The 12718-nt window shown below is 34.0% G+C and overlaps 1 protein-coding gene across 3 annotated transcripts in view; it reads left to right on the forward strand.

The window, feature by feature from the left end:
* Positions 1–12057, forward strand: part of LOC138353985 (lysine-specific demethylase phf2-like) — a 35710-nt gene extending 23653 nt beyond the window's left edge. For 2 of the 3 annotated variants that reach the window (XM_069307642.1, XM_069307641.1), the window contains exons 13-18: positions 875–1038; positions 2363–2528; positions 3817–4007; positions 6776–6981; positions 8246–8342; positions 10217–10795. In XM_069307642.1, coding sequence (XP_069163743.1) covers positions 875–1038; positions 2363–2528; positions 3817–4007; positions 6776–6981; positions 8246–8342; positions 10217–10299 — 907 coding nt within the window. In that variant the 3' untranslated portion in view covers positions 10300–10795. Of the gene's footprint in view, positions 1–874; positions 1039–2362; positions 2529–3816; positions 4008–6775; positions 6982–8245; positions 8343–10216 lie in introns of all 3 variants that reach the window. The other variant, XM_069307640.1, reaches the window with a different exon arrangement.
* Positions 12058–12718: the final 661 nt, after the last annotated feature.

The following is a 12718-nucleotide window of genomic DNA, read 5'->3' on the forward strand; positions in this document are numbered from 1 at the left end:
TCTTGCTGAGTTTTCAGTTTCTTATCATTCTCCATGAGGACATTTCTATCTTTCTTTAGCCTGTTAACTTAGGACTGTACAATTGATTTTCTCCTAGTTTGACTGGTTGACTGTGTTCACCACGGTGCTTTACTCCCTATACCTTTTTATTCCAGTCCTTTGTTTCCTTTAGTGCTTGTTGAGCATGGATTACTGAACTCTTTATCATCGATTTCCTCCCTGAACATGATGTTTCTAGACTAAACATTTCTAGATTATGTATTCTATCAGCTCTTGCTGTCTTCCTCTTTGGGCTGCTCTTGTTGGATTTGCTGTAGGAAAGCTATTAGCTTTGTATTACATATACAGTATGTGCACTTGCCTAACTGTATTCACTTAGCTGTGCTTAGTGGGTTTGAGCTTTCTGCCTTCTTTCAAATGTGCTTAATTATCAGTCTTTATGGGGAGCGAGATCTGGCAATTTGGTTCCCACCCTTTTAGTTGTTGGTGCCTGGGGCTTTTAGATATCTTTAACATTTTAGTTGTGCGTGTGTAATTATGTAACACTAGTTACAGGTCGAAGACCAAGTTCTTGGTGTTCCGTCTTCCTTATATTCATTATCATTTAGTTTTGAATCTTATAATGGTATTGGCATACCATTATTTCTGTGACTCATTGTAGAACATTTTAGATTCCTAATTTCGGCTATCAGGAGTATATGTTTGGTTAGGTAGGGTTGGTGGAATAGTTTTTGCTGTGGTGTCCACATAGTCTTGTCTAGTCTTGTCAATGCTTTGAGACTAATTTAATTATTCTGGAAATTTCCATCATAAAATGTGATGGGTGTTACCACATGTTACATTCTTTTTAACACAAGTTTTTGTATCTCTACAGAGCTGATAATGCTGAAATAAAGACACACAATGAATCTGTATACGACTTCCACGAAGATGGTGACAGTGATGAGCGTGAGCCTTCTGGTCTCATGATAGACGAAAATCCACGTCGGAAAGGAGCTCGTATCCAACCCCAAGAGCCTTTGAAGATCAAGCTTAGTTGTGAGTGTCATACAGTTGTCAGAATGTAATGATTATGGGAATCTTTTTTTTTTGGGGGGGGGGGGGTGGGGGGAGTACCAGGCTTCAGACAGAGAGAGAGAATTTTAATGGCCATGTACCTTATATGGGAGGTTGATGATTAAGGGTACTTCAAGAACAGGTAATAGTACAGAGGGCAAATTTACCAATTTTTTTTTTTTTTTTGCTCTTTTTTTTTTTATCATCACATTCTCATCTTTCTTATAACAAATAATACATGTTTATGCATATTTACACTATAAATAATGATTTTGTGTAAATAATTATGCAAAAAAACTATAAATTTGTTAAATTTTTGTATTACTTGAAAACACAGGGGAGGGGGGGGGGCAGCAAAAATGCAGCTATATTGTTATGCCATGTGTTAAACTTATATAGTCACTCCTGAACTGGCTTTGAAGACCTTGATGCTCTTGGTTTACATCATTCTCTTGGCTTCAGACCACCTGTCCACCACCAGCAGTTGGCTTCAGGCTGCAATGCTGTGTAAATCATTGATAAAGAGCAGCATCTAAATCTTCATGCTTAGAAGGTTTCAATGTATTATCACTTCTCTTTCTACCACTATTCTCCATTTTATTTACAACTATATGATATGATTCCTTTGCTTTTTTATGTAAAAAAGCATTAGTACCAATGGCATATACTTCTGCCAGCAACTTTCTTTCCAAGCCATGATCATAGATTTCCTAATAACTTGGCCTTATTACCTATAAGGCCAAGTTATTAGAAACTTCCTTACCTATGGTAAGGAAATTCCTATGGTACCTATGGTAAGGAAGTTCCTCTTACCTTTGTCTTGCGTATAACTCTTACCGCACAACTTGCAAATATTGAAAGACAGGCCAGTGAAACTCGAGTAATGAGGGTCAGACCATACTGGCACACAAAGAAAAATCACAATCAGTAAGCATTTCCTCACAATAGTGTTTCTGAAAAGCATCGTATAAGCATTTATGGTACCAGCGCCAGTTCACTTGCCACCCGACAAAGGGCATTTCATTACATTCATTGCTTGGCCTTTTGTTCCTGTTACTAATTAAATAGTCATTCAAACTGTGACTTTTATGACCTCAAAGTCGAGACTTCAATACCGAATATATCTTGAGGCTATAACTGTGTAATTAAGTACTGTATAATTAAAACTTGTAAAAATTAGTGCATGTATTACTTATTACATTTATTATGAAAGGATACTAGCACCAATAAAAATTTTTTTAGAAGAAATAGTGTGATACATTATTAAACAGTATTGTTTTAAAGCACTGTACTTTATCTTTATTAGTGACTGCGGCAGATGTAGTATGTGGCGAGACGGTGGATGTGGCAGAAGAAGTGGAAGTAGCTCCATCACACAACACGGCTCACAACGGTATTGATGAACTTCTCAGAGCATCTGCGTATGCTCCAGACTTCAATGAGGATTCTCCTGCACGTATGGATGACTTGGAGTAAGTGTTTTATACTGTCATTATCTCTACTCCTAAAAACTTAACACATTACTTTAAGTATAATTGCCTGGGTGTGGTTGAGAGCACACTAGTGACATGTTACCTAAAAGTATTTCCATCTTAAATGTTTATACTTTGGCCCCCCTGGAATTCCCCACTTTTAATGGAATTGTTACATTTCCATTATATAATTTCACTTGACTTAAAAGTTATCAAAAGGTTTTTAAAGGAGCATCTGTAACATTTGTTTAAGAATTGTACATGATGATTTTGCTTCTTAAAAGTACAGATGTTGTTATTGCACTCAAGAATGTGAGAAAGAAATGAGGGCTGCCATGAATAAGAACACAGAGGAAGTAGAAGGGATAGGCAGGGCAAGATAAAAATGTATACTACATTATATGTAAGGTAAAAAATTTGAGTATGAAAATATTTATTGAAACAGCAGAGTAAAGATGGTGAAAATGGAGCAGATAAAGGGGCACAGTAGTGCAATGTATGCCCTAGTAATGAATCGTCAATGGCAATGAATTGTCTGCACAAGTCTGGTGTGAGAAAACATGAGGTTTATGATTAGTTTGCAGGTAGCTCAGCTTGACTGAAAATTATGAAGACAAAACTTCAGAAGTATGAGGCAGAGTAACCATACATGATACAATCACATCACAAATTTGTTAAAAAGGAATTTGATATTAAAAAACACAATGAGTGCTCCAACGCTTGATAAACGTCTTTGATACATTTCTACCTCTAGTAACACTTTTTGTAAGGAGTTGTCCTGTATGATAACTCTTAAGATAATGCAGCTGCTTCACATGATGGTAGCATTTGACAAAGCACTTACTTTTTTTTTGCCTGATCAAAATTATCAACCACACTAAACAGTTTTGAATAGGGAAGCACAACTGATAAATCTGGATAGTACTGTATGAAAATAGGATTATAAACATTCAGGGATGATGCCTCGCTTCTAATGCTACCTTCTACTCTTCTACACAAGACAGTTCTCACTCTTCTCAAACATTTTTTGTGCTTTAGCACAACGCACAAAAATGTGACTTGCCTGTTGCTTTGATAGTCAACCCAGATTGTTGAATTATGTACCCATATTTCAAGTGCTTTATTAAGTTCTAACATTGAAGCCTTTTGAAGTACGTATTTAAAGAGAAGCTTGCATGTGGCTACCCTGTCAGGGAACAGTAGTTTATAGAAAGAACAAATTGTCAGACATACAGGTATACAGTATGTTTAAAAAAATGTTTCACTGTAATTTTCCCTTTCTCAATAGTAGTGAGAGTGGTCGAGCATCACCCTCTACGAGAGAAGCCATTGCAGGGATGCTGAGTATGAGCCGTGTTGTTCCGAGTGGACGCACGCCTTCCAGAAAGTTAAGTTCAGCCAATTCTCGCCAGCCCAAACCTAGACGGCGATATGATGATGATGAGAACATGAGTAAAGTGCATCAAGATGAAGACTATGGTAAGTAGAGTGTTATGTTAAGTTTTCTTTAGTAAAGTTGAGCTTGTTTTGAAAACACCTTTAAGGGATCAAAAAGGGTTATCATCTTCCTCTATTATATTTCTGCACATAAACACGATTCGCTTGTGCTTTATGAAGTTACGCTTGATGTGTGTATACATTCTCTAGGACTTGTTGCAGTCTTTTAGGGTAAGCGTCTTGTCACTTCTTTCTCTTACTTTAATTCATAATTTGTTAAGCTTCACTTAATATTTTGCTAAATTTTGTTTGTGTTCTTCCACCTAATAATAATGTTCTCATCGTTAATTTCACCTGGAGTTCATCTACCGAGGCATGCCTGTTATTTTTTCTCCAGTTCTGTCTTATAATAATAATAATAATAATAATAATAATAATGCTTGTAGTTGTAAATATCAGTAAGCAGGCCAATACATATAGCTACTTTGCTCTTGGAATGTTATCAAGTATATTTCAGTTTCTATCAATGTGCAAGCTAAATACAGTAGTCTTCCAGGCTTGGTGCCTTCTTTGGATAATTACATATTTGTAAATGTGCAACTAAACAATAAATATTTTTAATGTTATCTAGAAGCTAATCTTTGTGTCCAAATTATCAGTGCAATAAAGTGACCCCCACAAGGCAGTCTGTTACCTGACTTACACTATTATATAATTAAATTTTAAGAATAGTGATCCATGAATTAACTCCATATAAATGTAATTAATATAAATCCATAACTCAGAGGAGTTCCTACCTAATAATGCTGGGCTGGTTTTGAATGGTATCCCTTAACTAGTGCCACAGTTGACTGTATTGAAGGAAGTGAATTTGTGGCCGTTTGTAGTGTGCTTCAGAGCATTCCTCTTCCATAGGACTACAATTTGGATTCACTTGGATTGCACAATGGTGGTCTACTACCTTAACAGAGGGCTTTAGTTGCTCCCTTAACCCGTGTGGGTGGTTTCATTTCTGTATTCTCCAGATTTAGTCCTCTATACTGATCGATGGAATGGGAGGTGGATGTTCATTTCTTTTGGATTTGGCAGTCTTTTTACAAACTTATTGTGATAGACAAATGGTCTGTTTGCTAGGGGGGTGCATCATACATTGTGTCATGTTGCTGTGTTGTCATGTTATTTGTGTTTAATTACTATTTCCCAAGCTGTTGCTCTTTCCATCAATCCAGTTTGCTTGTTGCCTTGTTCAAAAGTCGGGTTATTTGTTTGTTGGCTCAATTCTGCTAGACTAATGTGCCTCAGTGTTCACATAATATGAGTATGTGATAGCAGCAAGTATGCTGCTATTATTGTACCTCCTCCTCTCTTAATATCTACAGCTAATATTCGGACTTAAGGTTTCTAGCAGTGTTGGATGCTCCTTATCCTTGCTGGGCCTGTGGCACGCTTGGACACCTGTCCAGTCACCGAGTTCGTCCTTCCCCAAACCCTGTGTTTTCAACCTCACGCCATGGGTCAGCCCTTCCTCTGTGTTCCTTTATAATCTATTCCTTTTATCCCAAAGACAAATTCCTCTTAGGAAGCATTAGGAGAATGCCCTGTGGAGCGAATGAGAGCCAGCTCAGAAATCAAGCATTGAATGTAATTAAATGCATTTTATTCACTGGTTTTAGTAGCTCCCTGTGCCTCTTTCCTTGCCTTCCTTTACTGTAAGGGTCGTAGGTTTTGGGAGAACAGAACATATGTAAGGCAAACAGGCAAGTTGATCACTTGGGTCAGTAGAGCTGCCATCTGGTGGTGTGATGGAGATTAGTGCATGGTTTGTTGACATAGAGCCAACTGCCTTTTCCCTTGATTTCAATCTTTTCTTACTCTAACCAAAAATATGTTTAGTCTTCCTCATGGCCATCCCTTCTAAAAGATTACCTGGAGAAAACAGTTTTTCAGAAAGAAAGAAAATGATTGAACTTGCTTTTGAAGTGTATTCAAGATAACATCCCACTATATATATATATATATATATATATATATATATATATATATATATATATATATATATATATATATATATATATATATATATATATATATATATAATATCTATATATATAATATCTATATATATATATATATATATATATATATATATATATATATATATATATATATATATATATATATATATATATATAATATCTATATATATAATATCTATATATATATATAATATCTATATATATAATATCTATATATATATATATATATATATATATATATAATATCTATATATATAATATCTATATATATAATATCTATATATATAATATCTATATATATATATAATATATATATATATAATATATATATATAATATATATATATATAATATATATATATAATATATATATATATATATATAATATCTATATATATATATATATAATATCTATATATATATATATATATATATATATATATATAATATCTATATATATATATATATATATATATATATATATATATATATATATATATATATATATATATATTATATATATATATATATATATATATATAATATCTATATATATATATATATATATATATATATATATATATAATATATATATATATATATAATATATATATATATATATATAATATATATATATATATATATATATATATATATATATATATATATAATATATATATATATATATATATATATATATATATATAATATATATATATAATGTGTGTGTATGTATGTATCTGCCGAGGACTTTCCTGCATTTTTTTTTTTACAGTGTATCCAACCCTTGATATATCTGATGATGAAGACTTTCCTGTATTCAAACCTCGGGGAAAAAAAAAAGAAGACGAAGCTTGGAATCCCAAAGCCCGAGTGCGGGTTCAAGGTCCACGGCCTGAGCGTCCCATGAGGCAAGGAGTTCGAAGACAGGCAGTAGAAAAGGGACTGGAGCAAGCTGCAGCAAGAAGACAAAACTTACCAGTAAGTCTTGGGCTGGAAACACTATTTTGATGTTGTATTGGTTTCTGTGGAAACACATACTGTTCTGTAATATGATTTAGATGCCTTGTAAATTATCATAAAAAGAAAATAGGGTACAAAGTTTTGCATAGTTGAAACCTTTCATGGTGGCACTTAAAATACTGTATGTACCACCATGCAAAGTACTGATTTTTTGCTAATTTTACATCCAGAATTTCCTTCTCTCACCACTGCTGTAACTACTTGTGTTCACATTCACTTCAAACAGTTTTGTCATGCCAGTAATCTTTCATCTAGGGCGACTTTGCAGTAGTTGCTCCCTTAACCCGTGTGGGTGGGTGGATCCATTCCAGCCTGGATCAAATATATTTGATCCAGGCTGGAATGACTGTGAAGGTTCATTCAAATGCACTTGAAGAGGCCTTCTGAACCCTATATGACATCATTGGGACTGCCAAAATAATCTCTCGGTAATACCCAGCTAGCCACCAGGCCACTACTCTGGACTGCCATTAGGTAGCAGCATCGGTGTTAAAATAAGGGTTCTTGCCACGAGTCTCCTCACACTTGCTGACTAGCCTCTATGTTAGTTTAAGACAGGCATGGACCAAAATTTAAGATTTGTTTGTTTTTTAAGTTGTTTCATTGTATATTTGCATATTATTTATAATATGGTATGTGAGTGTTTCTCATTCCTTTGGTTAACCAGTTGGTGAGCACCTCATTCAAGGTGTTAACCAACTGGTTTACCAGGGTTAACTGTTCTGTCTCAGTTTGAGCTTCTGCAGTTATTTTCTTTTTAGTTTCCAACAACATTCTTGACTCCTTTGAGCATATTTCAAGGACATGGGCATTTGTGTAGTGCATTACAGTTATTAATTTGCATTAAAGTACACACCCAAACTACAGAAAGCATTACAATTATAAATGAAAGAGAAGTGTTTATCTTTACTCCACATCACAGCCTTGAGCGAGGAAATAATATAACACACAGTGTACATGGGCATTAGAAACAACTGTTAGACACGTTCATATGTGAAAATAATAGTGTATCACAGGCAAAACATTTGAGAAATATTAAATGTACATAAAAATAGCATGTAAATGATCAGATTCAAGATTGTAAAAAGTAGGCTAATAATTCTACTTTGCACCCAAAAACAGACTTAAGTCTTATTGATTGTCATGCTAAGTATACCATTTAAGTTAAGAGAAATATGAAAATATATAAATTTTCTTGTAATATATTTAAATTTTTAAACAGGCTGCCAAGAGAGCATATCACCGGAAAAAGCAGCGGAGCTTAGAGTCTCAACCAAGCACCTCCTCAGGGGTTGCTGGTCTGAAGGGAATGAGTAAACGTGAGTATGAAATTACACCATGTTAATTGCTAATCAGTTTTTCAGTTGCGTCTTGAAAGGCAGAGGATATAAAAATTCTAAGATGTTTAACCGTTACTTATTTGAACCATTCTGTTGTTGCGTAATACTGTATTCACTTGCATCTTTTGAGTGGGTTTATGACTATCAAATCCTGAAGGATTTTTCCGGGATAAAAGCACAAATAGGTAAACACGTGTATGCTTTGGGACACAAGAAAGGAAAACACCCATAATTAACCCAGCATATAATTTAGGTTGCAGCACTGGAGTAGAATTCCATAAGTATACAGCCTTTATATATACAATAAGTATCTTTCTATATTTAATGAATAATTTCCTAGGAACTTTACCATCTTGTAGGGAGGTTGGTCTTGTGTAGATTCATCTTGGATATTTCAGATTGGTTCAAATATGGAAGACATTCAAGAGCATTTTAAATATATACTGACGAATTCTATGTTCTAGTGTTGCTTCACTAACTTGATGTGAAGCTGTTCGTATTTGCTTTGAGAAACAAGGTATGAAATGTTTGAGGATATTCTGAGAAAGTAAATCAAACTTAAAAGGGAGAGGGGAGAGAACAGATTATTGTAAGGCTTAAATAAGAAAAATGTGAAAGCATTAGTTAGGTTAATAAAAGTGGTAATATATGGTCAGTGAAGCTAGTAAGTTCTGGGAGTAGTTTTACTCCCTAATCCCAGCCCATGGCCACACTTGACTTGTGAGCTTGATCCAACAAGCTGTTGCTTGGAGTGACCCACAAATCCACTACATCCAGGTTGGTCTGGCACTTCTTGCAGAAAATTGTCCACATGTTTTCTTTAAGAATTCCACTTTAGTTCTGGTAATATTTCTAATACTTCCCAGTAGGATATTGAACAGCTGTGGACCTCTGATGTTCGTATAGCATTCTCTGATTGTGCCTATGGCACATCTACTCTTCACTGGCTCTGTTTGGCATTTCCTTCCATATTGTTCACTCCAGTATGTTATTTTACTATGCAAATTTGGGACCTGGCCCTCCAGTAGTTTAATGTACTGTATATGATATTTGAAACCCCTCTCTCATTTCCTTTCTAGAGTACATTTTGACAGCTTTGAGATTCCAAATAGTTTAGGTGCTTTGTTATGTCTGTCTGTGTGTTGTGTGTGCTCACTATATTCCCTCCATTTCAGCACTCTTTCCTGCTTTGAAGGGGTAAGTGAGTATTGAGCAGTACTCAAGGCAGGGCAGCAAAAGTGATTTGAATGGTATGAGCACTGTGATGGGATGTCTGGATTTTTTAGGTTCTCATATGCCATCCTATCATTTTTCTAGTTGATAATTTGTTTGGTTATGCTCCCTAAACATTAGGTCATCAACATCATTATTCCCAGAGCCTTTACATGTTGCTTTCCTCCTATGGGCAGATTTGATTGTACCTTGTATTTTGTTTAAGGTCTTCATTTTTACCGTACCTATGTACTGTACCTGGAACTTATCACTATTAAACATCGTGTTATTTTCTGTTGCCCCAATTGAAAACTCTATTAATATCATCTTGTAGTTTTTCAATGTCTTCTACAGAAGTAATGTCCATACTGATTTTTGTGTTATCTGCAAAAGATGATGCAAAGCTGTGACTTGTATTTTTGTGTAATACCTGAAATGAGGAGGAGGAAAAGCAGCATTGCAAGGAAATTGTAATTGTTTCCATGGTTGATATTAGCTAATTAGTTTATTACTTGTGGAAGTTTCAGTATTAGATCCATTTACAAACAATTCTTCATATTGTTTAAAATTCTTATTTATAGATATCTTTCATAGGAGTAAAACAGTACATTAGTTGTAAATGACCAATGCTTTCATTTCAGTTTCGAACAAACCCAGAAAGGGCATGGCTACAGCGAAGCAGCGTTTAGGAAAAATTCTGAAAATTCATAAGATGCTTCACTAGTTGGTTCATGACGTACCACAGCAGCTAGTCTGATGAAACACATCAGTCCAAGGCAAGGCTGTTTGCTTTTCTGGCTCTCTCCAGTCTGCTAGTTATGCAGCAGCTGCGTGTTCTTGGGACAATACCCTGATTATATCTTATTCTAGATGACTTTTGTTAAATATTTTTATATTATTTCTATTCAAAGTCCAATTTTAAAAGTATTGTACACTGGTTAAATGATTGTTTATACTGAATAATTTTCCATAAGGTCCAAAGGTATTTGTGAGAGCCTCATTGTTATGATGTACGGCTTCTTTGTGAGGGTGGAAGTGTGCAGAGTCAGTTGTGCTCCACCCTGCTTGTTTCACTTGTCATTGTCACCTCTAAAAATAACTTCAAATCTGTAATGTATTCAAGATAAGCAGAAAAGCAGGCAAATGGTCTAAATGGCTAAGATTTTTGTAGTGTTATTCCACTGTTTAATCACTTATTTTATATTTGAAAAAAAAAAAAATCAATTTTTTATAGATCAGCAGTGTTGAACATTAAAAAATCAAAATATAAACACTGAAATTTATTATATATCGGACAGTCTTTCATACTAATTCTACCGATTTCCACTTCATGTGAGGATCTTCTAATTACACAATAATATTTTATCAGATTATTTATTTTAAAATACAAAGTATGAAATATCTCGGACGTTAAGTAAACAGACTGTAGAATGTTTAGTATCCTGTTGTTCCTAATGAGCAAAGTCAAAAGAGGTGAGACCTCATTACATTAGGTAAAGTTACATTAGCCTTCATCACTCTTGGTGGTAGTCAGTGAGGAGTTTCCTATAGAAAGGTTAGGTTATATTTGTGTAGTTTATGCAGCTCTGTTTCAGGTTTAGAGTTGAGAAAATGGTCATACATAGCTTCTCAAATTAGAGGGTGGGTAGTAAAATTAATGACTTTTATTATAGAAAAATTAAAATGCTTCGTGTTAAATGTAGGAAATTCTGAACCTTTTGAACAATGATATTAATAGGAATGATTAACATTTTTTATTTCGTATTTTTTACATAATTTGTTAGCCGATATGCTGTTATTTAGAAAATCATTTTCTAATATGTTGGATAATATGAAGGGGCAAGTCAAAGCTAACAATTTATATTCGGACATTTTAACAAGAAGATATGAAATAATTTTCAGTTTTTATTGAAAAATATTTATCACATATCCATTATAATATTCTTTTGAACATAAAGAATTTAAATATGTAAACATGCCTTCAATATTTGTAATAATACAGTATTTTATGAGAATGGGAGTGAAAAAGATCTCAATAAGATTAAAATGATACAAAAATTATCCTTAAGATCAATTGGCAGATGAGTGAATACTAGGTTGCAACATTTTTGAAGACCTTTACCATCTTTTGAAAAATGTATAACTATTTTCACCAAGAAATGGTTGCAGTTATGCAGCATAAGCACAAAGAGGAAGAATGGTAATGGCAAAAGATGAATGAAGGTAATTATATAATGATTAGGTGGCAGTCCATGGCAACTTAAATGTTCATATTGGTGAATAATGTTATGATGTTGAATGTGCCAGGGGAATGCTCTGTTCTGCACGATGATAATCATTGGGCCAGGGGAATGCTCCGTCCTGCATGATGGTAATCATTGGGCCAGGGAAATGCTCCGTCCTACATGATGTATTCATTGTATTGCATGGACACTGTCCTACATGTAATCTCCTATAAATAGACAACATTTGTTACAGTAAACAATGTTTTGAATATGGCCCAACAAATAGGTCGCATACAAGATAGAGAAATTTGAGGCAATTGATTTGTGAGTGACTGCTAAAAGCATGAAAGCATGCATTTTTTAGTTACATTCAATGTGTTTTAATATGAACTTACCTTACACACTTATTTTTACTGTTATGGACATCATTAAGTAATCAAACCACTCATTATCTATCAATAATATCATCTATAATTCTAACCATATATATTTCCCAAGCGATCAGTTAAAACTCACCAATGAGAAATATAGACAGCTATTGCATGTAAAGTGTGTTTGACATGTAGTGCTGTGTATGGATCAGAATGCTACCCATTTGATGCAAGCAATACAGTGTCACTCCAAATTGATCTGCAGCAAGAAATGGATCAAAAGTTTAATTAAAACAAGCAGGTTAGTTTTATTCCTGAATTTTAATGTTTATATTTTGTGTGGGTTAGATGACTGAAGCATACTGTATTTCATTACTTTATACATAAGTTAATTTTACCAAACACAATGTGGATTTTTCATACATTACCAATCAATTTATTATACAGTATACTATACAGGTTTAGTTCAGTTAGTCTACTGTATCTGAATTAGGTTCGTTGTAGTGGTATGAGTGAGACCCTATTCCCCAGTTGTCAAGATCTAGCA

Source organism: Procambarus clarkii, chromosome 60 (assembly GCF_040958095.1).
Source record: "Procambarus clarkii isolate CNS0578487 chromosome 60, FALCON_Pclarkii_2.0, whole genome shotgun sequence".
In the NCBI taxonomy this organism is placed as follows: domain Eukaryota; kingdom Metazoa; phylum Arthropoda; class Malacostraca; order Decapoda; family Cambaridae; genus Procambarus; species Procambarus clarkii.